This window comes from Heterodontus francisci, chromosome 39 (genome assembly GCF_036365525.1).
Source record: "Heterodontus francisci isolate sHetFra1 chromosome 39, sHetFra1.hap1, whole genome shotgun sequence".
Lineage (NCBI taxonomy): Eukaryota > Metazoa > Chordata > Chondrichthyes > Heterodontiformes > Heterodontidae > Heterodontus > Heterodontus francisci.
In genome coordinates, this window is record NC_090409.1 from 35,060,913 (window position 1) to 35,087,348 (window position 26,436).

Here is a 26,436-nt window from a genome sequence, read left to right on the forward strand (position 1 = left end):
TAGCCCCAGGCTGTCTCTTACTGTGTTAGTGAATCACAGTTTGGGGGATAAGAGGCCCTTTTGCTGTTTGGAGGGCAGTTTTACCCCCTCAAGATAAAACTGTTGATCAACACCTTCCAAACTCCAGCACCAAGGGATCGGCCAAGGGTGGAAAGTGTAATATTCTGCTTACTGTTAAACTAGTACAGAGTCTGAAACGGGAGCTTTATTAAACAGGTCTTAATACTGAGGTTCACATCTTCCAAGCCTGGACACGAGGCTTCACACACGTGGTGTTACATCACTTCCTGTGATGAGGTGGACAGCCTGATTAGCATATTTTACCCAGTAACAACCCATTGTCCAGTATATTACATTATAATACAGAAAGCACATTCAGCAGTATTTATTCCACAGAAATTTGCCCACTTTGGCTCCGATCGGGATGGCTTTGTAATAACCAGGTGCTGCCAGAATGGCCGTGTCTAGAACCATGTCTACAATTGATGGGGATTCCATGTCTTTCTGCTGCTTCTTCAGGGAGTCTATCTCTTGCTGCATTTCCCCCGCACGGCCCTGGAATCCTTCTTGTAGCAGCTTCTGCTGCTCCTGCAGCCTTTGCTCCAGGACTTTCTGATGCTCCTGGGCCAAGTTGAGCTGGTCCTGTTCTGCCTTCTTTCGCAGTTGTGTGAGGCTCTCCTCCATCGCCCGCTTCTGGTCCTCCAGCAGCTGCTGGGCAGCTTGTTTCTCCTCTTTCACCCTCTTCCGTTCCTGCTCTGCCAGTTCCGCCCTCTCCTGTGCAGCTGCTCAAAGAGAATGAGAGGAATTACATCAGATTTAACAGCATAGGTAAAGACCATTCGGCCCCACTGGTCCATACTGGGGTTTATGCTCCACATGAGCCTCCTCCCACCCTACCTCATCTCACCCGATCAGCATCTCCTATTTATTTCTCCCTCATGCTGGACCATAGGGACAGGAGGAGGCCATTCAGCCCTTCAAGCCTGTTCCACCATTCAATTAGATCATGACTGATCTGTATCTTAACACCTTCTACCCGCCTTGGTTCTGTAACCTTTAATCCCCTTAACCAATGAAAATCTATCAATCTCAGTTTTGACATTTTCATTTGACCTCCAGCCTCGATAGCTTTTTGGGAGAGAGTTCCAGATTCCCACTCCCCTTTGTGTGAAGAACTGCTTCCTGACATCACCCCTGAATGGCCTGGCATTAATTTTAAGGTTCTGTCCCCTTGTTCTGGACTCTCCCCCCGACCAGAGGAAATAGTTTCTCTCGTTCGACCCTATTGAATCTTTTAATCATCTTAAACACCTCCAATGAACAGCTTTAATCTTCCATACTCAGGGAATACAAGCTGAGTCTGTGTAACCTGGCCTCATAATCTAATCCTTCTGTTTTACCCATCTTCCCCTGAAATGTATCTACTCTATTTGCATCAACTACTCCCTGTGCTAGCGAGTTCCACATTCTCACCTCTCCCTGGGTAAAGACGTTTCTCCCCAACTCCCTATTGGATTTATTAGTGACTCCCTGATATTGATGGTTCCTTGTTCTGGTCTCCTCCACAAGTGACAACATCTTTCCACATCTTTCCTATCAAACCATTTTATAATTTGAAACACCTCTGCCAGAAATAGGTTCGAAAGGTCAGTGCTCCTGTCCCACAAGGGGAGAGAAAGAGGGCCATGGGAAATGAATGGGGATTAGTGGGGATAATTGGACAGCTCACACAAAGGGCTGGCACAAGTACGATTGGCTGAATGGCCTCAATCCACACTGTCAGATTCTAAATCTCCTTGTAAAGGATGACTCTGAGAAGGAAAGAGGCATTGACTCCAGTATGGCCTTTGACCCCGGTGTGAACCCTTGACATCTCCAGCTTCAGTGCTGATTGGCCGCCGGTTTTCTTGTGCTTTGGAGAACCCGTACCTGCGAGCTTCTTCTCTCCCTCCGTCATGTTCACATCGGCCTGTCGCAGAGATTCCGAGAGTTGCTTCTGACTTTCCCGAAAGCTATGAAGAACTTGCTCAGCCTGTGGAGGGAATGGGTTTGTGCCGTTTTAGAGACTTTTTTTTGTGCTTCAACAACACTCGGAGGGGTCAAGAGAGAAACTGACAGACAAAGGTCAAAAGCCAAAGAACAGGAGACACCCACCACCTGAATTTGACACATATGGAGATATCAGGGCCAAGGCAGCTGAAGACTCGAAAGGCTGGAATCACACAAACAGAGATTTCAGAGGGTTGTAGAGCTGGAGGAATTACAGCATAGAGGGGGTTGTAGGGCCGGAGGTAAGGAGGGATGAGGGCCATGGAGGGAGCGGAATATGACGATGAACATTCTAAAATGGAGGCAATGCTGGACTGGGAGCCTCTGTCGGTCACCGAGCACAGGGGGTGATGGGTGAACAGGACGTGGTGTGAGTTAGGATGGACAAATGGGCAAGATTTGGCTGGGCTCGTCCCGGTCAGCATCAAATGTATTGGGATTGTGACTGAAACAAGGCAGCAAAGTTTCTGACATTCCAAACCATACCTGGATTCCTTTCCCCTGTGTAGCCCGGTATTGCTTAACTAGTGCTTCCAAGTCCCGCTCATACTCCGCATATCCTCCCGGCTTGGTGTAAGATCCTTTCTTGATCTTATCTTTCATCACCGCTCCGAGCTCCAATATGATGGAGGTCGATTTGTCCTCAGATTCTTGGCAGTTCTTCTTACACATTGTGCTGTAAATTTCAGCCACTCCATTCTGTGAGCAACAAAGACACAAAGTACTTACACGGGTCACAGTGTTAGCTATTCGAGAATAAAGGTGGGTCAATGGAGTTGTGATACAGAGCAGCCGTGATCTCACTGAATGGTAGAACAGGTTAGAGGGGCTGCATGGCCTCCGCCTGGTCCTATATCTCCCTATGTTCCTCCTGACCTCCAGTAGCAAAGGATTAAACAGACAAAACATTCCCGGCTGGTGAACTTCCCCATTGGTCACTTACAATGACATGATGATGGAACCAGGAGAAAGACTTCAGCAGCTGGTTCCACTGCTCCACCTGGTGGCTAGGGCCTGTCACTACACCGTGACAGTTGACATAGCAAATTTAACTGGGCAATGTGAACATGGGAATTTACAACGGAAAATGTTGTCACAATTGCTTCATCAAAAGTTGCGACAGGTTGTAAGGCTTGTGGAGAGAAAAGGTTTTCCAATATCCGGATATATTTTCCCAAAAATGATCAACTGCTCCTTCTAATCTATCACATTTTAGGAAGGATGACAAGGACTTGGAGAGTGGACAGGGGAGATTTACTAGAATGGTACCAGGGATAAAGGAGGTCAGTTGGGTAGAGACTGGAGAAGCTGGGCTTGTTCTAGTGTAGAGGTTTAACGGGAGATTTAATAGAGTGTTCAAAATTATATCGGGTTTTGATAGAGTAAATAAGGAGAAACTGTTTCCAGTGGCAGGAGGGTCAGTAACCAGAGGACACAGATTTAAGATCATTGGCAAAGGAACCAGAGAGGGAGATGAGGAGAAATGTTTTTACACAGTGAGTTGTTGTGATCTGGAACGCGCTGCCTGAAAGGGCGGTGGAAGCAGATTCAATCGTAACTTTCAAAAGGGGAATTAGAGAAATACTGGAAGGGGTAAAATTTGCAGGGCAATGGGAATAGAGCAGGGGAGTGGGACTAATTGGATGGAGTCTTTCAAAGAGCCAGCACAGGCACGATGGGCTGAATGGCCTCCTACTGTGCTGTATATTTATGATTCTATGAGAGGTATTGACATAAGGGATTCCTGTGTCCACAGCACCGATACAACTGAACTCACCATGAATTCTTGCTGATATTTCTGTCCTTCATCCTTGAAGCATCGTTTCATGAAGAGCTGAAGGGCCTGGGACTGACACCGATTGTGAATCTCCGATAGTTCCTTCACTGTTTCCGTCGGGAGCCGAACCTGTTCTCCCATCATCTCCTCGTAGGCCTTGACCGCCTCGCTGACCGCGGCCGTGTTCTCAATCTGCGCCAACGTATGGACCGTGCTCTCCAGGCACGGGATCGTCCCACTGCGAATGGCATCCACATAGGTGAGGGCCAGGGTCCCCAGCACTGAGAGAGAGAGGCAGATCGGCCAGGTCAGGAAAGTATTAACATCAAGAATGTACAGGGAGTGTCTCCTGGATATACATGCTTATCCGTTCCATTAAAACAATGAGTGCTGGTAACTTGTGACGAGAATGACTGAGCGGGCAGGAATCTCCCTTTAATTGCAGGAGCTGGGAAAGTCAGCGGGAATTTGACGGACTCCCAACGTGTGTCACTCCCAAACCCTGTGTGACCCTCCCAGCATTCACCCAACATCCTGCTGAGGGGCATCCTAAATTGGGTCACACTTCAGTCCAATGGCATCAAAACATCTCCACTGGTGGAGGAGAAGGAAGATGAGGAGGAGGGTGAGGGGAAGGAGGCAGAGGGGAAGGAGGAGGGTGAGCGGAAGGAGGGGAGGGGAAATAATGCAGAGAGGAAGAAAGGAAAAGGTACAAAGGTGAGGGTTGAGGGCAGTGAGGGAATGAGGGTGATAGGAAGGGTCGGGGGGGGTAATGGGGTAGTATAGGGAGGAGGAAGGAAGAATAGGAGAGGGGCAGAGGAAGAGGAGAAAGATTGACAGACTGTCTAATTTTCATGTTGATGCATTTTGGCGTGAGTGAAGATCAGGCAGTTTCTCTAATAGGTGGGAGACTTGCTAACACCAGTTCGACACGCGGGCATGAGCTGGAAAACCCTCCCCGGTGTCTCTCTACTGTCCCCACTGCACACCGTCAGCCCGTGACCTCTGACCCCGAGGTGATCGTGCCACCCACTGAACCACTGACACTTTAATGAGGGAAAAAGAACTTACTGAACTGCCAGGAATAGCTGATGTGATTGATATGTTATCGGCAGAGCCTCTGCAATTAACCCTGAGATAATTGTAGATGGTCTGTGCCATTTACCTGATATCAGAGACCGGTTGTGACAAGAGTAAATTTACTGGGGACTGTCCTAGTATCAGTGACCCACATTGTCCCTCACTCTCACACACCTCCCATCACTGCTCTCTCTTGTTTTATCCTTCATATATTGAGGAGAGATTGCAGAAACTCAGCTTGTATTCCCTGGAACACTGAAGGGATGATTTGATAGAGGTATTTAGGGTGTTTAAAGAGATTGATCGGGTAGATAAAGAGAAACGTTTTCTGCTGGTGGGAGGAGTCTAGGCCAAGGGGACACAACCTTAAACCAGAGCAGGCCATTCAGGAGAGACGTTTGGAGAACACGTCCTCACACAAAGCATGGGAGAAGTGTGGAAATCTCTCTTCCGTAAAGCAGTAGATGCTGGAGCTCAATTTATCAATGGAAATCTGATTAGATAGATTTGAGGGGCTGAATGGCCTCCACCTGTTCCTATGTCTCTAATTATCCAGTTCTCTGTCCTTGGAGAAGGTGCTGAAGAGATTTACCGGAATGTTCCCAGGGATGAGGGAATTCAGTTAATGTGGAGAGACTGGAGAAGCTGGGATTGTTCTCCTTCGAGCAGAGAGCGTTGAGGGGAGGTTTAATCGAGGTGTTTAAGATGATAATGGTTTTTACAGGGTAAATCGTGAAAAACTGTTTCCACTGGCAAGAGGGTCGGTGACCCGAGGACACATTGGTAAAAGAACCAGTCAGGGAGGTGAGGAAACAGTTTTTACACAGCGAGTTGTTGTGATCTGGAACGCGCTGCCTGAAAGGGCGGTGGAAGCAGATTCAATAGTAACTTTCAAAAGGTAATTGGATAAATACTTGATAAAGGAAAGTTTCAAGGCGATGGGGAAAGAGCGGAGGAATGGGTCTGGTTGGATAGCTCTTTCAAAGAGCCAGCACAGGCATGATGGGCTGAAAGGCCAGCTCTGTGCTGTAGGTGGTGGGACTCTCCTAATATCAGTAAGGCATACGGACCCTTACCCTCACACCTCAGGATCTCTCGGTTCAGCCTCCGTATTGATCACATTGTCCTGAACTCTGAACTCTGATACTTACTTTTCCCACTGACTTTGAAGCCTCCTTTCAGTCTCTTTATCTGCGCCGTGCTGTAAACGTACTTCACAAAACCCTGGACCTGTCGCACAAAATCTGGATGCAGGCTGAAGTCTGGAGTCTGATCCATGTCTTCCATCACTTCCTTATCAGCTGGTCTGTCAAAAACAAAGCACTTCCTGGTGGGGAAGTAATTCCTGATGCACTCCCTGGGCAGGTTGTGATCCTGAACCTTTTTACTAATGCCTGGGAGAAAAAGAAATAGACACAAAAAAAATCAAGTCTTCAAAAGTGAAAGCAAAACCCACAATAGCCAGGAATGTCAGCGCTGGCTCATCACAGACCTCACTCACCAAAGAATCAGAAGGTGACGGGTGACCCACTGCAGAGACGAGAGCACATAATCCAGGCAGAGACTCCCAGTGCCAAGTGCTGAGGGAGTGCTGCCCTGTCGGAGGGTCAGCACTGAGAGAGAGTGCTGCGCTGTCGCAGGGTCAGTACTGAGGCAGTGCTGCCCTGTCGGAGGAACAGCACTGAGAGAGAGTGCTGCGCTGTCGGAGGGTCAGTACTGAGGGAGTGCTGCCCTGTCGGAGGGTCAGCACCGAGAGAGAGTGCTGCACTGCCAGAGGGTCAGTATTGAGGGAATGCTGCACTGTCAGAAGGTCAGTACAGAGGGAGTGCTGTACTGCCAGAGGGTCAATACTGAGGGAGTGCTGCACTGTCGGAGGGTCAGTACTGAGGGAGTGCTGTACTGCCAGAGGGTCAATACTGAGGGAGTGCTGCACTGTCGGAGGGTCAGTACTGAGAGAGTGCGACACTGTCAGAGGGACAGTACTGAGGGAGTCCTGTACTGTCAGAGGGTCAGTACTGAGGGAATGCTGCACTGCCAGAGGGTCAGTACTGAGGGAGTGCTGCACTGTAGGAGGGTCAGTACTGAGGGAGTGCTACACTGTCAGAGGGACAGTACTGAGGGAGTGCTGTACTGTCAGAGGGTCAGTACTGAGGGAGCGCTGCACTGCCAGAAGGTCAGAACTGAGGGAGTGCTGCACTGTCGGAGGGTCAGTACAGAGGGAGTACTGTACAGTCAGAGGGTCAGTACTGAGCGAGTGCTGCACTGTCAGAGGGTCAGAACTGAGGGAGTGCAGCACTGTCTGAGGGTCAGTACTGAGGGAGTGCTGTACTGTCAGAGGGTCAGGACTGAGCGAATGCTGTACTGTCTGAGGGTCAGTACTGAGGGAGTGCAGCACTGTCAAAGGGTCAGTACTGAGGGAGTGCAGCACTGTCTGAGGGTCAGTACTGAGGGAGTGCTGTACTGTCAGAGGGTCAGTACTGAGGGAGTGCAGCACTGTCAGAGGGTCAGTACTGAGGGAGTGCTGTACTGTCAGAGGGTCAGTACTGAGCGAGTGCTGTAATATCTGAGGGTCAGTACTGAGGGAGTGCTGCACTGTCGGAGGGTCTGTACTGAGGGAGTGCTACACTGTCATAGGGTCAGTACTGAGGGAGTGCTACACTGTCGGAGGGTCTGTACTGAGGGAGTGCTGTACTGTCGGAGGGTCAGGACTGAGCGAATGCTGTACTGTCAGAGGGTCAGTACTGAGGGAGTGCTGCACTGTCGGAGGGTCTGTACTGAGGGAGTGCTGTACTGTCAGAGGGTCAGTACTGAGGGAGTGCTGCACTGTCGGAGGGTCAGTACTGAGGGAGTGCTGCACTGTCGGAGGGTCAGTACTGAGGGAGCGCTGCACTGTCGGAGGGTCAGTACTGAGGGAGTGCTGCACTGTCGGAGGATCAGTACTGAGCGAGTGCCACACTGTCGGAGGGTCAGTACTGAGGGAGTGCTGTACTGTCAGAGGGTCAGTACTGAGGGAGTGCTACACTGTCGGAGGGTCAGTACTGAGGGAGTGCTGCACTGTCAGAGGGTCAGTACTGAGGGAGTGCTGCACTGTCAGAGGGTCAGTACTGAGGGAGTGCTGTACTGTCAGAGGGTCAGTACTGAGGGAGTGCTACACTGTCGGAAGGGCAATACTGAGGGAGTGCTGTACTGTTGGAGGGTCAGTACTGAGGGAGTGCTGCACTGTCAGAGGGTCAGTACTGAGGGAGTGCTGCACTGTCGGATGGTCTGTACTGAGGGAGTGCTGAACTGTCAGAGGGTCAGTACTGAGGGAGTGCTGCACTGTCGGATGGTCTGTACTGAGGGAGTGCTGCACTGTCAGAGGGTCAGTACTGAGGGAGTGCTGTACTGTCAGAGGGTCAGTACTGAGGGAGTGCTGTACTGTCGGAGGATCAGTACTGAGCGAGTGCTGCACTGTCGGAGGATCAGTACTGAGGGAGTGCTGTACTGTCAGAGGGTCAGTACTGAGGGAGTGCTGTACTGTCAGAGGGTCAGTACTGAGGGAGTGCTGTACTGTCAGAGGATCAGTACTGAGCGAGTGCTGCACTGTCGGAGGGTCAGTACTGAGGGAGTGCTGTACTGTTAGAGGGTCAGTACTGAGGGAGTGCTACATTGTCAGAGGGTCAGTACTGAGGGAGTGCTGTACTGTCGGAGGGTCAGTACTGAGGGAGTGCTGCACTGTTGGAGGGTCAGTACTGAGGGAGTGCTACACTGTCGGAGTATCAGTACTGAGGGAGTGCTGCACTGTCGGAGGGTCAGTACTGAGGGAGTGCTACACTGTCAGAGGGTCAGTACTGAGGGAGTGCTGTACTGTCGGAGGGTCAGTACTGAGGGAGTGCTGTACTGTCGGAGGGTCAGTACTGAGCGACTGCTGTACTGTCGGAGGGTCAGTGCTGAGTGAGTGCTGCACTGTCGGAGGGTCAGTACTGAGGGAGTGCAACATTGTCGGAGGATCAGTACTGAGGGAGTGCTGCACTGTCGGAGGGTCAGTACTGAGGGAGTGCTACACTGTCAGAGGGTCAGTACTGAGCGAGTGCTGCACTGTCGGAGGGTCTGTACTGAGGGAGTGCTGTACTGTCGGAGGGTCAGTACTGAGGGAGTGCTACACTGTCAGAGGGTCAGTACTGAGCGAGTGCTGCACTGTCGGAGGGTCTGTACTGAGGGAGTGCTGCACTGTCGGAGGGTCAGTACTCAGCGAGTGCTGCACTGTCAGAGGGTCAGTACTGAGGGAGTGCTGCACTGTCGGAGGGTCAGTACTGAGGGAGTGCTACACTGTCGGAGGATCAGTACTGAGGGAGTGCTGCACTGTCGGAGGGTCAGTACTGAGGGAGTGCTACACTGTCAGAGGGTCAGTACTGAGCGAGTGCTGCACTGTCGGAGGGTCTGTACTGAGGGAGTGCTGTACTGTCGGAGGGTCAGTACTGAGGGAGTGCTGTACTGTCGGAGGATCAGTACTGAGCGAGTGCTGCACTGTCGGAGGGTCAGTACTGAGGGAGTGCTGTACTGTCGGAGGGTCAGTACTGAGGGAGTGCTGCACTGTCGGAGGATCAGTACTGAGGGAGCGCTGCACTGTCGGAGGGTCAGTACTGAGGGAGCGCTGCACTGTCGGAGGGTCAGTACTGAGCGACTGCTGCACTGTCGGAGGGTCAGTACTGAGGGAGGGCTGCACTGTCGGAGGATCAGTACTGAGGGAGCGCTGCACTGTCGGAGGGTCAGTACTGAGCGACTGCTGCACTGTCGGAGGGTCAGTACTGAGGGAGGGCTGCACTGTCGGAGGATCAGTACTGAGGGAGCGCTGCACTGTCGGAGGGTCAGTACTGAGCGACTGCTGCACTGTCGGAGGGTCAGTACTGAGGGAGGGCTGCACTGTCGGAGGATCAGTACTGAGCGAGTGCTGCACTGTCGGAGGGTCAGTACTGAGGGAGGGCTGCACTGTCTGATGGTCAGTACTGAGAGACTGCTTCACTGTCGGATGGTCCGTACTGAGGGAGTGCTGCACTGTCATATGTGCCGTCTTTTGAATGAGATGTTAAACTGAGGCCCTGCCTGCCATCTCAGGTGGGTGTAAAAGGCTACTAGTTTGATGAAGATTCATTCTCCCTGGTCACCTGTGCCAGTCGTTATAATACAAGGTTGTCGCTAATAATCCATTCAGGAATTCAGGGTGAGAGGATGAAGAGGAGGGTGAGAGGAGGGTGAGAGGAGGATGAAGAGGAGGGTGAGAGGAGGGTGAGAGGAGGGTGAAGAGGAGGATGAAGAGGAGGATGAAGAGGAGGATGAAGAGGAGGGTGAAGAGGAGGGTGAAGAGGAGGGTGAAGAGGAGGGTGAGAGGATGAAGAGGAGGGTGAAGAGGAGGGTGAGAGGAGGGTGAGAGGAGGGTGAGAGGAGGGTGAAGAGGAGGATGAAGAGGAGGATGAAGAGGAAGATGAAGAGGAGGATGAAGAGGAGGGTGAAGAGGAGGGTGAAGAGGAGGGTGAAGAGGAGGGTGAAGAGGAGGGTGAAGAGGAGGGTGAGAGGATGAAGAGGAGGGTGAAGAGGAGGGTGAAGAGGAGGGTGAAGAGGAGGGTGAGAGGAGGGTGAGAGGCGGGTGAGAGGAGGGTGAGAGGAGGGTGAGAGGATGAAGAGGAGGATGAAGAGGAAGGTGAGTCTGCAGTTTGAAAACAGAGCAATGTAACACTATGTCACTGAGGGAGGTGGGTTCGGGGAGGGAGGGGGTGATACTGAATTATTGGAATGGTCTCGAACTCGGGTTAACACTGCTGGGCCCTTCAGTCATTCGGGTGTTGCCTGTCCCGCACTCACCAGGCTTCAGTTTGAGAGCGATGTTCAAGTATTCGTCCTCCGTCACCTTCTTGCCTTCATGCACCAACTGCAGGGTGAAGTCTCGAACAGACCAGACAAAGGCCGGGAAGAACCGGGCAAACTCCAAGGTCTCATCGTCCTCTCCCGCTGACTTCACTTTGATGAGCTCAGTCAGTTCTGTGATGTAACTGAACAGTAGTTAAGGAATGGGTTTACAGAGGGGGTGGGAGAGTCTAGCAGGCGTCAGACAGAGTAAAGTGATTGTCTGTCCAGAGCTGGAGGGTGTGAGTGATCATGTATCGAGGAACTGCCTCCTCTCAGATAAGCAATAAAGCTAAAATGTGTTTGCTGCAAGAAAGGGTGAATTTATTAATAAGGATCTAGTTGTGTTTTTTTATTAATTCTCTGGATATCGATGTCACTGGTAAGACTGCCATTTATTGCCCATCTCTAGTGGCCCTCTTGAACCACAGCCACTTACTCACTAGGTCACTTCAGAGGGCAGTTCAGAGTGAACCATGTTGGTATGGGACTGGAGTCACATATAGGCCCAGAATGGGTAAGGACGGCAGGTTTCCTGTCCTAAATGGTCATCGGTGAACTGAGCAAAGAACAGTACAGCACAGGAACAGGCCATTCGGCCCTACAAGCCTGCGCCGATCTTGATGCCTGTCTAAACTAAAACCTTCTGTGCTTCCGGGGACCGTATCCCTCTATTCCCATCCTATTCATGTATTTGTCAAGATGCCTCTTAAACGTCGCTATCGTCCCTGCTTCCACCACCTCCCCCGGCAGCAAGTTCCAGGCACTCACCACCCTCTGTGTAGAGAACTTGCCTCGCACATCCCCTCTAAACTTTGCCCCTCTCACCTTAAACCTATGTCCCCTAGTAACTGACTCTTCCACCCTGGGAAAAAGCTTCTGACTATCCACTCTGTCCATGCCGCTCATAACTTTGTAAACCTCTATCATGTCGCCCCTCCACCTCCGTCGTTCCAGTGAAAACAATTCGAGTTTATCCAACCTTTCCTCAGAACTAATGCCCTCCAGACCAGGCAACATCCTGGTAAACCTCCTCTGTACCCTCTCCAAAGCATCCACATCCTTCTGGTAATGTGGCGACCAGAATTGCATGCAATATTCTAAGTGTGGCCTAACTAAAGTTCTGTACAGCTGCAGCATGACTTGCCTATTTTTATACTCTATGCCCCGACCGATGAAGGCAAACATGCCGTATGCCTTCTTGACTACCTTATCCACATGTGTTGCCACTTTCAGTGACCTGTGGACCTGTACGCCCAGATCTCTCTGCCTGTCAATACTCCTAAGGGTTCTGCCATTTACTGTATACTTCCCAGCTGTATTAGATCTTCCAAAATGCATTACGTCACATTTGTCCGAATTAAACTCCATCTGCCATTTCTCTGCCCAAGTCTCCAACCGATCTATATCCTGCCGTATCCTCTGACAATCCTCATCACTATCCGCAACTCCACCAACCTTTGTGTCATCCGCAAACTTACTAATCAGACCAGCTACATTTTCCTCCAAATCATTTATATATACTATAAACAGCAAAGGTCCCAGCACTGATCCCTGTGGAACACCACTAGTCACAGCCCTCCATTCAGAAAAGCACCCTTCCACTGCTACCCTCTGTCTTCTTTGACAGAGCCAGTTCTGTATCCATCTTGCCAGCTCACCTCTGATCCCATGTGACTTCACCTTTTGTACCAGTCTGCCATGTGGGACCTTGTTAAAGTCTTTACTGAAGTCCATATGGACAACATCCACTGCCCTTCCTTCATCAATCACCTTCGTCACTTCCTCAAAAAACTCGATCAAATTAGTGAGACACGTCCGCCCCTTCACAAAACCCTGCTGTCTCTCGCTAATAAGTTCATTTGTTTCCAAATGGGAGTAAATCCTGTTCCGAAGAATCCTCTCTAATAATTTCCCTACCACCGACGTAAGACTCACCGGCCTATAATTTCCTGGATTATCCTTGCTACCCTTCTTAAACAAAGGAACAACATTGGCTATTCTCCAGTCCTCTGGGACTTCACCTGTAGCCAATGAGGATGCAAAGATTTCTGTCAAGGCCCCAGCAATTTCTTCCCTTGCCTCCCTCAGTATTCTGGGGTAGATCCCATCAGGCCCTGGGGACTTATCTACCTTAATGTTTTGCAAGACACCCAACACCTCCTCCTTTTTGATAACGACATGACCCAGACTATCTACACTCCCTTCCCTAGACTCATCATCCACCAAATCCTTCTCTTTGGTGAATACTGATGCAAAGTATTCATTTAGTACCTCACCCATTTCCTCTGGCTCCACACGTAGATTCCCTCCTCTGTCCTTGAGTGGGCCAACCCTTTCCCTGGTTACCCTCTTGCTCTTTATATACGTATAAAAAGCCTTGGGATTCTTCTTAATCCTGTTTGCCAATGACTTTTCATGACCCCTTTTAGCCCTCCTGACTCCTTGCTTAAGTTATTTCCTACTTTATTTGTATTCCTCAAGGGATTCGTCTGTTCCTAGCCTTCTAGCCCTTATGAATGCTTCCTTTTTCTTTTTGACTAGGCTCACAATATCCCGCGTTATCCAAGGTTCCCGAAACTTGCCAAACTTATCCTTCTTCCTCAGGAACATGCCGGTCCTGGATTCTAATCAACTGACGTTTGAAAGACTCCCACATGTCAGATGTTGATTTACCCTCAAACAGCCGCCCCCAATCGCAATTCTTCAGTTCCTATCTAATATTGTTATAATTAGCCTTCCCCCAATTTAGCACCTTCACCCGAGGACTACTCTTATCCTTATCCACAAGTACCTTAAAACTTAAGGAATTATGGTCACTGCTCCCGAAATGCTCCCCCACTGAAACTTCGACCACTTGGCCGGGCTCATTCCCCAATACCAGGTCCAGTACGGCCCCTTCCCTAGTTGGACTATCTACATATTGTTTCAAGAAGCTCTCCTGGATGCTCCTTACAAATTCTGCCCCATCCAAACCCCGAGCACTAAGTGAGTCCTGGTCAATATAGGGGAAGTTAAAATCACCCACCACTACAACCCTGTTATTTTAACATCTTTCAAAAATCTGTCTACATATCTGCTCCTCTACCTCCCGCTGGCTGTTGGGAGGCCGATAGTAAATCCCCAACATCATGACTGCACCCTTCCTATTCCTGAGCTCCACCCATATTGCCTCGCTGCATGACCCCTCCGAGGTGTCCTCCCGCAGTGCAGCTGTGATATTCTCCTTAACCAGTAATGCAACTCCCCCACCCCTTTTACATCCCCCTCTATCCCGCCTGAAGCTTCTAAATCCTGGAACATTTAGCTGCCAATCCTGTCCTTCCCTCAACCAAGACTCTGTAATAGCTACAACATCATAGTTCCAAGCTCTAAGTTCATCTGCCTTACCTGTTATACTTCTCACATAGAAACAAATGCACTTCAGACCACCAGTCCTGCTGTGCTCAGCAACATCTCCTGCCTGCTCTTCCTCTTCGTCCTACTGGCCTTATTTACTATGTTCCCCTCAGTTATTTCACCTCCTGTCCTACTGCTCTGGTTCCCACCCCCCTGCCACACTAGTTTAAACCCTTCCGAATGACGCTAGCAAACCTCGCAGCCAGAATATCTGTGCCCTTCAGTTTCGATGCAACCCATCCTTCTGGTACAGGTCCTACTTGTCCTGGAAGAGATCCCAATGGTCCAGATATCTGAAACCCTCCCTTCTACACCAGCTGTTCATCCATGTGTTTAGCTGCACTACCTTCCTATTTCTAGCCTCACTGGCACGTGGCACAGGGAGTAATCCCGAGATTACAACTCTAGAGGTCCTGTCTTTCAACTTTCTACCTAACTCCCTAAACTCCCCCTGCAGGACCTCGTCACTCTTCCTGCCTATGTCGTTGGTACCGATGTGTACCACAACCTCTGGCTATTCACCCTCCCCCTTCAGAATGCCCCCTGTCCGTTCAGAGACATCCTTGACCCTGGCACCAGGGAGGCAACATACCATCCTGGAGTCTCTTTCACATCCACAGAAGCGCCTATCTGTGCCCCTGACGATAGAGTCCCCTATAACTATTGCTCTTCTGCGCTTTGTCCCTCCCTGCTGAACAACAGTGCCAGCCGTGGTGCCACTGCTCTGGCTGCTGCTGTTTTCCCCTGATAGGCCATCCCCCCCCCACAGTATCCAAAATGGTATACTTATTAGAGAGAGGGATAGCCACAGGGGATTCCTGCACTGACTGCCTGCCCCTTCTAACGGTTACCTATCTATCTGCCTGCACCTTGGGTGTAACCACTTCTCTAAAACTCCTGTCTATGATGCTTTCCGACACCTGCATGCTCCTAAGTGCATCCAGTTGCCGCTCCAACCGATCCATGCGGTCTGTGAGGAGCTGCAACTGGGTACACTTCCTGCAGATGTAGTCGTCCGGAACGCTGGAAGCTTCACGGACCTCCCACATCTCACAGGTGAAGCACTTCACCCCTCTAACTGATATTTCTAGCACTAATTAATAAATTAATTTAAAATAAATAATTAAATACTTATTAAATCCTTACTAAATTAAGTTATAATTAACTATATGGTCCCTAGAGCGAGATTTCTACTATAAATATTAAATGCTAAATACAGTAATCTCCTCCCTCCGGTTTAGTTACTCCTCTACTTATTAATCAATTAGTTAATTAGAGTTTTAATCAATTTTTATCAATGTTTTATTTTCAAATTCTGTACTGATTTCTTACCAGCCAATCAGGTCACAGCTTTCCTGTGACGTCACTTTTTAAAGTATTTCTTTCAGTTTTTTTTCACCCGAGGTAAGGTTTTTATACTTACCGTTCCGGAACTCCGCCCTCCGAGTCTTCTCCCTGGATATAGATTAGATTAGAGATACAGCACTGAAACAGGCCCTTCGGCCCACCGAGTCTGTGCCGAACATCAACCACCCATTTATACTAATCCTACACTAATCCCATATTTCCCTACCACCTATCTATACTAGTGACAATTTATAATGGCCAATTTACCTATCAACCTGCAAGTCTTTTGGCTTGTGGGAGGAAACCGGAGCACCCGGAGAAAACCCACGCAGACACAGGGAGAACTTGCAAACTCCACACAGGCAGTACCCGGAATCGAACCCGGGTCCCTGGAGCTGTGAGGCTGCGGTGCTAACCACTGCGCCACTGTGCCGCGGATCCCCGAGGTAAGGTTTTTATACTTACCGTTCCAGAACTCCGCCCTCCGAGTCTTCTCCCTGGATATAGGCCGCGGATCCCCGAGGTAAGGTTTTTATACTTACCGTTCCGGAACTCCGCCCTCCGAGTCTTCTCCCTGGATATAGGCCGCGGATCCCCGAGGTAAGATTTTTATACTTATTGTTCCGGAACTCCGCCCTCCGAGTCTTCTCCCTGGATGGCTATTTCACACCTACTCCTCTCTGGTTTGATTGTAGAAAACCAGGCGTGTGATTGGACAGGACAGCGGCCCCAGGTGAGTTTGAACCTGCCTTGACCTGAGGAATTGAACAGTAAACACTCTGCTTTAAACTGACCACTGGCTGGTGTGGAGGCCCAGAACCCATGGGGTAGGAGTGGGGAGTGGGGGAGGGGGATTGATAATTGGGAACATTCGTCTCCCATTTTATGAGACAATGCTACAAGTGAAATGGCGGACGTGGCCTCAATAACATCTCGGGATAGAGTCATGATCAGGAATTGTCCTTGCACTGCGATTATCAACTGTTCACAACAAAAGATCACGTGGAATTTGTCACAAGCTCAAACCCTCTCATTTTATCTGAACTTGGACACTTTGCCCTAGTCAGGATTCTTCACCTCAAAATCCACAGTCAGGATCAAGTGACTATTGGACCATGAATGGCATCACAAAGCCAGCCTTGTTGATGGTCCTGACATTGTGAAAGGTGCTATATCAATGCAGGTTCTCTCTCCTTTTTAATGCAGACATGTTCTCTGAACTAAGGGAGTGTTGGCTTGCCAGCAATGCACAAAGGATACTGCAGCTTCTCCATTGCATACTGATCAATGGTGCCCATGCTATTGTACACCAACATGCTGCTCAGCAGCACAGCAAGAGCAAAGATCCAAGAGTCATTACTTTCATCACCCTGTAGAGAGATGGAAATAGACATAGTGTTGAATCATTTCCCACAATTACCTCCCCTTCTCAAATGGACACAACACTGTCACATTACCTTGTTTCCAATGCAACAGGCTCGAGGGGCTGAATGGCCTCTCCTGTTACTGTGTAACAGGCTCGAGGGGCTGAATGGCCTCTCCTGTTACTGTGTAACAGGCTCGAGGGACTGAATGCCCTCCTCCTGTTCCTGTGTAACAGACTTGAGCGACTGAATGACCTCCTCCCGTTCCTGTGTAACAGGCTCGAGGGGCTGAATGGGCCTCCTCCTGTTCCTGTGTAACAGGCTCCAGGGGCTGAATGGGCCTCCACCAGTTCCTGTGTAACAGGCTCGAGGGGCTGAATGGGCCTCCTCCTGTTCCTGTGTAACAGGCTCGAGTGGCTGAATGGGCCTCCTCCTGTTCCTGTGTAACAGGCTCGAGGGACTGAATGGGCCTCCACCTGTTCCAGTACTGCAACATCTAATAGGTAAAATAGAACCCGAGCGCGTTCCTCGGTTGAACAGAATGTTGTCAGTGATCCATCAAACACAGCAGTGGATTGAGAGATAGGATGACCCACCTTCTCCACATCACCCAGTCCTTCAGTGTCCAGTAATACGAGGCAGTGGTTAGGGTTTAGTGGGTGAGGCACACACCACATCCAGATCCCTTTGGTCTGGGATTGAATGGTGGATCCCAATGAGAAACCTGGATTGTATTTGGGAAAAACACAAGACAGTTACTGATTCACAGAATCACAGCTCTCGAACATTCAGGTCATCGTTCAGCAGAGCCCCAAAGGTTAAGGCCATTGGGATGGAGAGAGAAAGGGAGATAAACTGGAGAGAGAAAGAGAGAGGGTGGGAAAGAGAGAGTGTGAGAGAGAGAGGGTGAGAGAGAGAGAGGTAGGATAAGCAAGAAAGCATAAGAGAAAGGGTAAAAGAGAAACAGAAGGAGAAATAGAGAGAAGCAAAGAACGAAAGCGAAAGAGAGAGAAATAGATTGAGGGAGAATGATAGAATGATGAACGACAGCACAGATTGACCCATTTAAAGGAAAGAAGGCTACAGATGTTAAGATGGAAATCTATACAATGGTGGTTTGTTCGTGGTGTCAGTAACAAGAGACAATGTCTGGGCAAGGCCATTTCTCCACTCTCACACGGTAGTTGCTAAGATATTTCTGAAGTTTAGAATTTTGTACCTCTCTGTTTCTGGGCGAGCCTGTTCATCAGGTAGGACTTGCCGGTGCGGTACAGTCCCACTATGGCCACCACTACTACCGGTTGGCTGATCTCCGACAGGATGCTCACAGCCTCTTGGTTGACCCGGAATTCACCAGAATCGCTGTTCTCAATCAAACACACGGGCTGCTCCATGTTGGAAAGGGCACGGCCTCCACTTGGCTTTGTGAAGGGAAGAACTCTTTCCATCTAATGCACAGAGAAAATTACAATGCACTCACTTTCCAGCTACTAAAGGGAGGCGAGATGAATGCAATAGACTATTGGAGTATGATCAGGTAGTTAAGGTCAGGAGATATTAGGTTAACATTAGAACGAAACTAGAAGATGTTAATGAGCAGGGGAGATCAATGTAATGAAAACTCCTGCATTTATAGAGCCACCTTCATGGCCTCAGGACGTCCCAAAGTGCTTCACAGCCAATCAGCTACTTCGGAAGTATCGTCACTGTCGTAATGTGGGAAACACCACAACCAATTTACACACAGCAAGCTCCAACACAGAGAAATGAAATGAATTGATCAGATCATCTGTTTCTGGTGGATGGACATCCTACTGGTAAGTATACAGACATATAATTCACTTATACTTTCAGTCAATATCAATAAAATTTAGAATAAAAACAGAAGGTGCTGGAAATACTCAGCAGGTCAGGCAGCATCTGTGGAGAGAGAAGCAGAGTTAACATTTCAGCTCTGTGACCTCTCATCAGAACTGGCAAAGGTTAGAAAATTATTAGGTTTGAAGTAAGTGAAGGGGGAGGGTTGGTGGTGGGGAAGAGAACAATAGGGAAGGTGTTTGATAGGGCAGAGAGTAGGAGAGATTAAATAACAAAACTGTCCTGGGACAAAGGCAAAGAGAGTGTTAATGCCTGTGGTGAAAGACGAAGAATTAGTCCAGAGAGAGTGTTAATGGCAGAATAATGAGCAGCTGGATCCACATGAAAAACATGAAAAAACAAGTGTAAGGAAGGCACATGGTGGAAAAAAAGCAAAATTAAATCATTTCAAAACAAAAAATAAAATAATAAAGAAACTAACAAAAAATAAAAAAGGCCAGACATGCTCTGAAATTATTGAGCTCAATGTTGAGCCCAGAGGGCTGTCGAGTGCCTAAGCGGAAGATCAGATGCAGTCCCTCGAGCTTGTGTTGATGTTCACTGGACATGAGAGCAGGACAGGGGGTTGTTGAAATGGCAAACAAACTACCGTCTTCTGGACTCAACACTGAGTTCAAAAATTTCAGAGCATAACTGGCATTTTGTTATTCATTTCTTTTCAATTATTTTGTTCTATTACATTTTTTAACCATGTGCTATCCTTGCATTTGATTTTTCATGTGTTTTTGGACAGAGCCGCTCATTACTCTGCCATTAACACTCTCTCTGGATTAATGCTTTGTCTTTCACCACAAGCATTCACTACAAGCCTTTGTCGCAGGACAGCTTTGTTATTTTGTCTCTCCTGCCCTCTGCTCTCTCACACACCTTCCCTTTTGTTCTCTTCCCCAACCGCCGCCCTTCACATGCTTGAAACCAATTACTTTTCTAATCTTTGCCGGTTCTGATGAAGGGTCACTGACCTGAAACGTTAACTCTGTTTCTCTCTCCACAGATGCTGCCAGACCTGCTGAGTATTTCCAGTGTTTGTTGTTTTTATTTCAGATTTCCAGCATCTGAAGTATATTGTGTTAAAAATTTTTATCACTGGCGTCCGAGTCTGTACAATTTGAATGAATGTACTCTGATGGACAAATAAAGGTCTGTAAATTGATAACTTTAGTTGGTCAGCTGCCTCCACCCTTTTTCCAGCAGGAACTTTATCCGGTTTCACGTCTTCCACTTTAGTGAGACTCACAGCTCACAGTCAGGAAGTTATCAAGAGGGTTAGACTGACCTAGTCATAAAATTCCTGATTTAGGACCTGCAGAATTAGTCAGAGAGCAACGCACTGTCAGAGGGTCAGTACTGACGGAGTGCTGCACTGACACAGGGTCAGTACTAAGCGAGCCCTGCACTGTCAGAGGGTCAGTACTGAGGGAGTGCTGCACTGTCGGAAGTTCAGTACTGAGGGAGTGCTGCACGGTCAGAGGGTCAGTACTGAGGGAGTGCCGTACTGTCAGAGGGACAGTACTGAGGGAGTGTTGCACTGTCGGAGGGACAGTACAGAGGGAGCGCTGCACTGTTGGAGGTTCAGTATTCAGGGAGCGCTGCACAGTCAGAGGGTCCGTATTGAGGGAGCGCTGCACTGTCGGAGGTTCAGTACTGAGGGAGTGCTGCATTGTCAGAGGCACAGTACTGATGGAATGCTGCACTGTCAGAGGGTCCATACTGAGGGAGCGCTGCACGGTCGGAGGCTCAGTACTGCGGGACTGCTGCATTGTCAGAGGCTCAGTAATGAAGGACTGCTGCACTGTCAGAAGGTCAGTACTGAAGGAGTGTTGCACTGTCGGAGGGTCAGTACTGAGGGAGAGCTGCACCGTCAGAGTGTCAGTAATGAGGAAGTGCTGAACTGTCAGAGGGTCAGTACTGAGGGAGTGCTGAACTGTCAGAGGGTCAGTACTGAGGGAGTGCTGCACTGTCGGAGGCTCAGTACTGAGGTAGCACTGCACTGTCGGAGGGTCAATTCTGACAGAGTGCTGCACTGTCAGAGGGTCAGTACTGAGGGAGTGCTGCACTGTGCGAGGGTCAGTACTGACTGAGTGCTGCACTGTTGGAAAGCAGGGATGAGGAATGCTGAACTGTCGGAGGGGCAGTATTGAGGGAGTATTGCACTGTCGGAGGGACAGTACTGAGGGAGCGCTGCACTGTCGGAGAGTCAGTATTGAGGGAGCGCTTCACTGTCGGTGGCTCAGTACTGAGGGAGTGCTGCGCTGTCGGAGTATCGGTACTGATTGAGTGCTGCACTGTCGGAGGGACAGTACTGAGGGAGCGCTGCACTGTCGGAGAGTCAGTATTGAGGGAGCGCTTCACTGTCGGTGGCTCAGTACTGAGGGAGTGCTGCACTGTGGGAGGTTCAGTACTGATTGAGTGCTGCACTGTGGGAGGGTCAGTACTGAGGGAGTGCTGCACTGTGGGAGGGTCAGTATTGAGGGAGCGCTGCACTGTCGGAGGGTCAGTATTGAGGGAGTGCTTCACTGTTGGTGGCTCAGTACTGAGGGAGTGCTGCACTGTCGGAGGCTCAGTACTGAGGTAGCGCTGCACTGTCGGAGGGTCAGTACTGAGGGAGTGCTGCACTGTCGGAGGGTCAGTACTGAGGGAGCGCCGCACTGTCGGAGGGTCAGTACTGAGGGAGTGCCGCACTGTCACAGGGTCAGTACTGAGGGAGTGCTGCACTGTCGGACAGTCAGTACTGAGGGAGCGCCGCACTGTCGGAGGGTCAGTACTGAGGGAGTGCTGCACTGTCGGACAGTCAGTACTGAGGGAGCGCTGCACTGTCAGAGGGTCAGTACTGAGGGAGTGCCGCACTGTCGGAGGGTCAGTACAGAGGGAGCGCCGCAGTGTTGGAGGGTCAGTACTGAGGGAGCGCCGCATTGTCGGTGGGTCAGTAATGAGCGAGCGCTGCACTGTCAGACGGTCAGTACTGAGGGAGTGCTGCACTGTCAGAGGGTCAGTACTGAGGGAGCGCCGCACTGTCGGAGGGTCAGTACTGAGGGAGCGCTGCACTGTCAGAGGGTCAGTACTGAGGGAGCACCGCACTGTCGGAGGGGCAGTGCTGAGGGAATGCTGCACTGTCAGAGGGTCAGTACTGAGGGAGTGCCGCAGTGTTGGAGGGTCAGTACTGAGGGAGCGCCGCATTGTCGGTGGGTCAGTACTGAGGGAGCGCTGCACTGTCAGAGGGTCAGTACTGAGGGAGTGCTGCACTGTCAGAGGGTCAGTACTGAGGGAGTGCTGCACTGTCAGAGGGTCAGTACTGATGGAGTGTTACACTCTGGAGGGTCAGTACTGGGGTAGTGCTGTACTGTCGGTGGGTCAGTACTGAGGGAGTGCTGCACTGTCAGAGTTGCCCTCATTTGGGCGAAACGTTAACCCGAGACCCTGTCTGTTCTCTCAGGTGGGAGTAACCTTCATTCTGGATTCCCGGGAGGTATCTGAAACTGGGAGGGAAAACTGGAATAACTCAGGAATTCAATCTGTAAATACACAGGGAGCGGGTTCGCATGAAACGGAGGTTCTGAGAGTGAAACGGAGAGCGAGTGGAGGTTGAAATGGGGTGATCGAGTGGGTGAAAGGAAGTTTAGAGGACAGAGTGAGTGAGGGAGCCCAGCTCCATCGAGTTCACCTCCTCCCATCCTGGCAGTCTCAGGAAACAAGTGGAATGGAGTTTGTGACAAATTCCAGCAAATAACCTGTGACAATTAGTGTACAGCAGACACGGGCACAAGGTGAGGAAAACCCCAGTGTGGAGAATTTCAGTGGAGACTGTGAACGGGAGAGGGAGAGAGAAACAGGAGAGAGACGCAGAATGAGAGAGAGTGAGACAGAGCAAGGGAGAGAGACGCTGCCCAGTGTAAACCAGGTGAATGGAGTGGTTACAAATAAAGGAACAGTTTTAATCTGTGTTAAAACACACAGTGAATCAACATTTCTGAAACAGCGAATAGTCAACAGCTTCTCAAACCAGACTGTCAACCGGCCAGTCCAGGTTTCAATGCAATGTGGAACCAGTTCTGTTGATCCTACCTGTCTCTGTCGGTTCTGGGCTGAGTGTGAGATGTCAGTCTGTGCAGTAATCCCCCAGTCCTTGTATCAGAACAGTGAGTCTGTGAACTGCCCCAGTGTGACCCTTCTCAGGGATCAGAAATTGAAACTGGGGTTCCGGGAAATACAATCCGTCTCATATTGAAACTGAAATCAGCTTCAGTAAACGCAGCGAGGAGAGAGAGAGAGAAAAACAGTTATTAGCAATTCCGGTCCGCACATACACACACCCAACCCCCAGTCCCTGTACACACCCAACCCCCAGTCCCTGTACACACCCAACCCCCAGTCCCTGTACACACCCAACCCCCAGTCCCTGTACACACTCAATCCCCAGTCCCTGGACACACTCAATCCCCAGTCCCTGGACATACTCAATCCCCAGTCCCTGGACACACCCAACCCCCAGTCCCTGTACACACCCAACCCCCAGTCCCTGTACACACTCAATCCCCAGTCCCTGGACACACTCAATCCCCAGTCCCTGGACACACCCAACCCCCAGTCCCTGTACTCACCCAATCCCCAGTCCCTGTACACACTCAATCCCCAGTCCCTGTACTCACCCAACCCCCAGTCCCTGTACTCACCCAACCCCCAGTCCCTGTACTCACCCAACCCCCAGTCCCTAGACACACCCAACCCCCAGTCCCTGAACACACTCAATCCCCAGTCCCTGTACACACTCAATCCCCAGTCCCTGTACTCACCCAACCCCCAGTCCCTGTACTCACCCAACCCCCAGTCCCTGTACTCACCCAACCCCCAGTCCCTCGACACACCCAACCCCCAGTCCCTGAACACACTCAATCCCCAGTCCCTGTACACACTCACCCCCCAGTCCCTGTACACACCCAACCCCCAGTCCCTGTACACACCCAATCCCCAGTCCCTGTACACACCCAACCCCCAGTCCCTGGACACACCCAATCCCCAGTCCCTGTACACACCCAACCCCCAGTCCCTGGACACACCCAACCCCCAGTCCCTGTACACACCCAACCCCCAGTCCCTGTACACACTCAATCCCCAGTCCCTGTACACACTCACCCCCAGTCCCTGGACACACCCAACCCCCAGTCCCTGTACACACTCACCCCCCAGTCCCTGGACACACTCAATCCCCAGTCCCTGTACACACCCAATCCCCAGTCCCTGTACACACCCAACCCCCAGTCCCTGTACTCACCCAATCCCCAGTCCCTGTACACACTCAATCCCCAGTCCCTGGACACACCCAACCCCCAGTCCCTGTACAGACCCAACCCCCAGTCCCTGTACACACTCAATCCCCAGTCCCTGTACACACCCAACCCCCAGTCCCTGTACACACCCAACCCCCAGTCCCTGGACACACCCAACCCCCAGTCCCTGTACACACTCACCCCCCAGTCCCTGGACACACTCAATCCCCAGTCCCTGTACACACCCAATCCCCAGTCCCTGTACACACCCAACCCCCAGTCCCTGTACTCACCCAATCCCCAGTCCCTGTACACAGTCAATCCCCAGTCCCTGGACACACCCAACCCCCAGTCCCTGTACACACTCAATCCCCAGTCCCTGTACACACCCAACCCCCAGTCCCTGGACACACCCAACCCCCAGTCCCTGTACACACTCAATCCCCAGTCCCTGTACACACTCAATCCCCAGTCCCTGTACACACCCAACCCCCAGTCCCTGTACACACCCAACCCCCAGTCCCTGTACACACCCAACCCCCAGTCCCTGAACACACTCAATCCCCAGTCCCTGGACACACCCAACCCCCAGTCCCTGTACACACTCAATCCCCAGTCCCTGTACACACCCAACCCCCAGTCCCTAGACACACCCAACCCCCAGTCCCTGAACACACTCAATCCCCAGTCCCTGGACACACCCAACCCCCAGTCCCTGTACACACTCAATCCCCAGTCCCTGTACACACCCAACCCCGAGTCCCTGTACACACCCAATCCCCAGTCCCTGGACACACTCAATCCCCAGTCCCTGTACACACCCAACCCCCAGTCCCTGTACACACCCAACCCCCAGTCCCTGTACTCACCCAACCCCCAGTCCCTGGACACACCCAACCCCCAGTCCCTGGACACACCCAACCCCCAGTCCCTGTACACACCCAATCCCCAGTCCCTGGACACACCCAACCCCCAGTCCCTGGACACACCCAACCCCCAGTCCCTGTACACACTCACCCCCCAGTCCCTGTACACACTCACCCCCAGTCCCTGTACACACTCACCCGCCAGTCCCTGTACACACCCAATCCCCAGTCCCTGGACACACCCAACCCCCAGTCCCTATACACACCCAACCCCCAGTCCCTGGACACACCCAACCCCCAGTCCCTGTACACACTCAATCCCCAGTCCCTGTACACACTCAATCCCCAGTCCCTGTACACACCCAACCCCCAGTCCCTGTACACACCCAATCCCCAGTCCCTGTACACACCCAACCCCCAGTCCCTGGACACACCCAACCCCCAGTCCCTGTACACACTCACCCCCCAGTCCCTGGACACACTCAATCCCCAGTCCCTGTACACACCCAATCCCCAGTCCCTGTACACACCCAACCCCCAGTCCCTGTACTCACCCAATCCCCAGTCCCTGTACACACTCAATCCCCAGTCCCTGTACACACCCAACCCCCAGTCCCTGTACACACTCAATCCCCAGTCCCTGTACACACCCAACCCCCAGTCCCTGGACACACCCAACCCCCAGTCCCTGTACACACTCAATCCCCAGTCCCTGTACACACTCAATCCCCAGTCCCTGAACACACCCAACCCCCAGTCCCTAGACACACCCAACCCCCAGTCCCTGAACACACTCAATCCCCAGTCCCTGGACACACCCAACCCCCAGTCCCTGTACACACCCAACCCCCAGTCCCTGTACACACCCAACCCCCAGTCCCTGTACACACTCAATCCCCAGTCCCTGTACACACCCAACCCCCAGTCCCTGTACACACCCAACCCCCAGTCCCTGTACACACTCAATCCCCAGTCCCTGTACACACCCAACCCCCAGTCCCTGTACACACTCACCCCCCAGTCCCTGTACACACCCAACCCCCAGTCCCTGTACACACCCAACCCCCAGTCCCTGTACTCACCCAATCCCCAGTCCCTGTACACACTCAATCCCCAGTCCCTGGACACACCCAACCCCCAGTCCCTGTACACACCCAACCCCCAGTCCCTGAACACACTCAATCCCCAGTCCCTGGACACACCCAACCCCCAGTCCCTGTACACACCCAACCCCCAGTCCCTGTACACACCCAACCCCCAGTCCCTGTACACACTCAACCCCCAGTCCCTGTACACACTCACCCCCCAGTCCCTGTACACACCCAACCCCCAGTCCCTGTACACACTCAATCCCCAGTCCCTGTACACACCCAACCCCCAGTCCTTCGACACACTCACCCCCCAGTCCCTGTACACACCCAACCCCCAGTCCCTGTACACACTCAATCCCCAGTCCCTGTACACACCCAACCCCCAGTCCCTAGACACACCCAACCCCCAGTCCCTGAACACACTCAATCCCCAGTCCCTGG

General features: G+C 51.2%; 1 protein-coding gene across 1 annotated transcript; it reads right to left on the minus strand.

The window, feature by feature from the left end:
• Window positions 1–187: 187 nt before the first annotated feature.
• Window positions 188–23,028, minus strand: LOC137352720 (guanylate-binding protein 1-like). The gene is made up of 10 exons (XM_068018463.1): window positions 22,837–23,028; window positions 18,116–18,344; window positions 17,493–17,620; window positions 16,793–16,902; window positions 10,745–10,932; window positions 6,058–6,300; window positions 3,827–4,107; window positions 2,536–2,748; window positions 1,930–2,032; window positions 188–782 (listed from the first exon to the last, which is right to left on the minus strand). Exons 2-10 carry the CDS (start codon window positions 18,342–18,344, stop codon window positions 376–378), a joined length of 1,902 nt encoding a protein of 633 aa, XP_067874564.1. The 5' UTR covers window positions 22,837–23,028; the 3' UTR covers window positions 188–375.
• Window positions 23,029–26,436: the final 3,408 nt, after the last annotated feature.